This window comes from Drosophila serrata, unplaced genomic scaffold (assembly GCF_035046125.1).
Source record: "Drosophila serrata isolate PLE 108 unplaced genomic scaffold, ASM3504612v1 contig_66, whole genome shotgun sequence".
NCBI classification, from domain to species: domain Eukaryota; kingdom Metazoa; phylum Arthropoda; class Insecta; order Diptera; family Drosophilidae; genus Drosophila; species Drosophila serrata.
Genome location: NW_028256964.1, coordinates 555,128 through 557,071, shown reverse-complemented (window position 1 = coordinate 557,071; position 1,944 = coordinate 555,128). Strand labels below are relative to the sequence as shown.

Genomic DNA, 1,944 nt, shown 5'->3' with positions numbered 1-1,944 from the left:
TGTTAAAGTGATTCAAATTCAATTATAATTTTTATTTAAGTGTTAAAGTGATTCAAAAGGTTTTTGCTTTAAAAGAATGTTATTCTCTTAATTGAAACTGTTTCTTTACTAATACCTTTTCTTAGTTGTCATATATTTTATCTTATTGAAATTTTAGTTATAATAACTTATTTAAGACACTTCCACATATACTTAACATACACACACAAAACACTTTAATTGAAACATGTTCAAGAGGTTACACAAAGGACACTTTATAGATCGAAATGCGGACATACCAGCAGGACCGCCCATCAAGGATAAGGAGATCCTACGTAATTCCCTGGAATTTGCTCATCCAGAGGAGCTAGCCGAGGGCTTAGTGCGAGCCAATAAATGCAGACAGAGTAAAGCCAAGTACTCCTATCTCAGGGAAGGAGGACCCATTATGCCGAACGATAGTCTAGGGGATTTGCTTACCGTGGATCTGCAAAAGTCTCGTTTTGTGTCCTTCAAGGAGCGTTTCTACGAGGAGTTGTTCTTCAAAAGGGCCAATGTGGGTGAAATTAAGCCAGCCCATACCAAGCCGGATAGCGTGACCAATACGAGTCGCACCTTTGGACGGCCATCCAGTCTAACCCCCCATGAATCCCTGTATTCAATGATAATGCCTCTCAAGTCACGGGAGCAGGTTAATTCAGAGTACACAGAGTTTCATGAGAAGCGGATAGTCAGTCATAATCATTATTTTCCCGAAGAGCCAATTAATCGCAAGTAGGTCTTAGAATTACCAATCTTATATATATACAAATTTGATGTCTAGGTGTACTTTTCAGATATACCCATCCCTTTGATCGGAATAATCCTTGTGGAGAAAACAAAACCCTTGGTGACTCTGGACTTAAGGTAAAAAGCTGCCTAATGGAGGGTGAGAATCATGTCAAAGTTATTGGCAAGGCTCAGGTGGATTTTATGGAACGCACCGAGGCTCCTCTGGGAAAGAAATTTAAAAAGTAAGTTCTTCCTCTTAATATAATTATTATTTTATTACCTCTTTCTCTCCCCTAAAGGTATCTTTATGAGGTTCCCGATATGACCTTTGGTGTGACCCAGCCCAGAAATGGTGATGTCAAGACGATTCTCTATAATATTGTTTCGGACCCAAGAACCCAGCTCCTGATGGATGCCATCAGTCACCTGAATATGTTGCGTTTACATATTCGAAAACGTGATGATATTCATCTTCATCATTTGATCTCTGTAATGGAAAGAAGTGATCCAGAGGAAACAGGTCTTGTGGCACTCACTCGAGTCCTGGAAATCCTGCATAGATACCGCATTCCCATGCAGACTCAAATGATTCGAATTGTTATGTCTCATTATCAGATAATTGTAGATGAAGGACTTTGCAACGAAAGGGCGAAGTACCAGGAGTTTTGTAAGCTTCTTTCCAGTAATGAGCCACTTCCTTCCATGGGAGGTGTGGCAACTTATGCGGATCTAGATTCCCAGGATACCACCTACAGGCTGTTCTGTGCCGATCTTCAAAAGCAGACCAATGTGGCTAAGGTTACGAGAGAGCAACAGGTCGAAAAGGATGAAATTGGAATAAAGAAACTCCTTGAACCGGAACTCAACCCGATGGATGGCCTAGAAGCCAGTGATTTTACCTTATTACGTCCCAAGGTGGAAATTGAACAAATCTTTGGAAAACTAATTGCCAAGGATGAACTGGAGGTGATTTGGCAAAGATTGATGGTCAATTTTCAGGATCAGAAAGGATTAGTATCCGTCACACAGTTTTACGAAGAAATGAGGAAAGCGAAGTAAAATTTACATAAACTGCAAAAGAAATTATAAAAAGTATAAAAAATATAAAAGACCTATTTATTAATAGAGTAATAAATTTATTCCTTTCATTTCAGAAAATGTTTGGAAACGTATTAATGATAAGTTCTGTTTAGG

At 39.0% G+C, this 1,944-nt stretch overlaps 1 protein-coding gene across 2 annotated transcripts; it reads left to right on the top strand.

The window, feature by feature from the left end:
• The first annotated feature begins 226 nt into the window (after nucleotides 1-226).
• On the top strand, nucleotides 227-1,926 carry LOC110181269 (EF-hand domain-containing family member B). Of its 2 annotated transcripts, none has more exons than XM_020948978.2 (3): nucleotides 227-753; nucleotides 816-992; nucleotides 1,050-1,926. In XM_020948978.2, the coding sequence occupies exons 1-3, from the start codon at nucleotides 227-229 to the stop codon at nucleotides 1,807-1,809; spliced, it is 1,464 nt and encodes a 487-aa protein (XP_020804637.2). In that variant the 3' UTR covers nucleotides 1,810-1,926. The 2 variants fall into 2 exon arrangements, with proteins under 2 accessions (XP_020804637.2, XP_020804638.2); XM_020948979.2 differs by having other exon boundaries at nucleotides 617-753; nucleotides 803-992.
• Nucleotides 1,927-1,944: the final 18 nt, after the last annotated feature.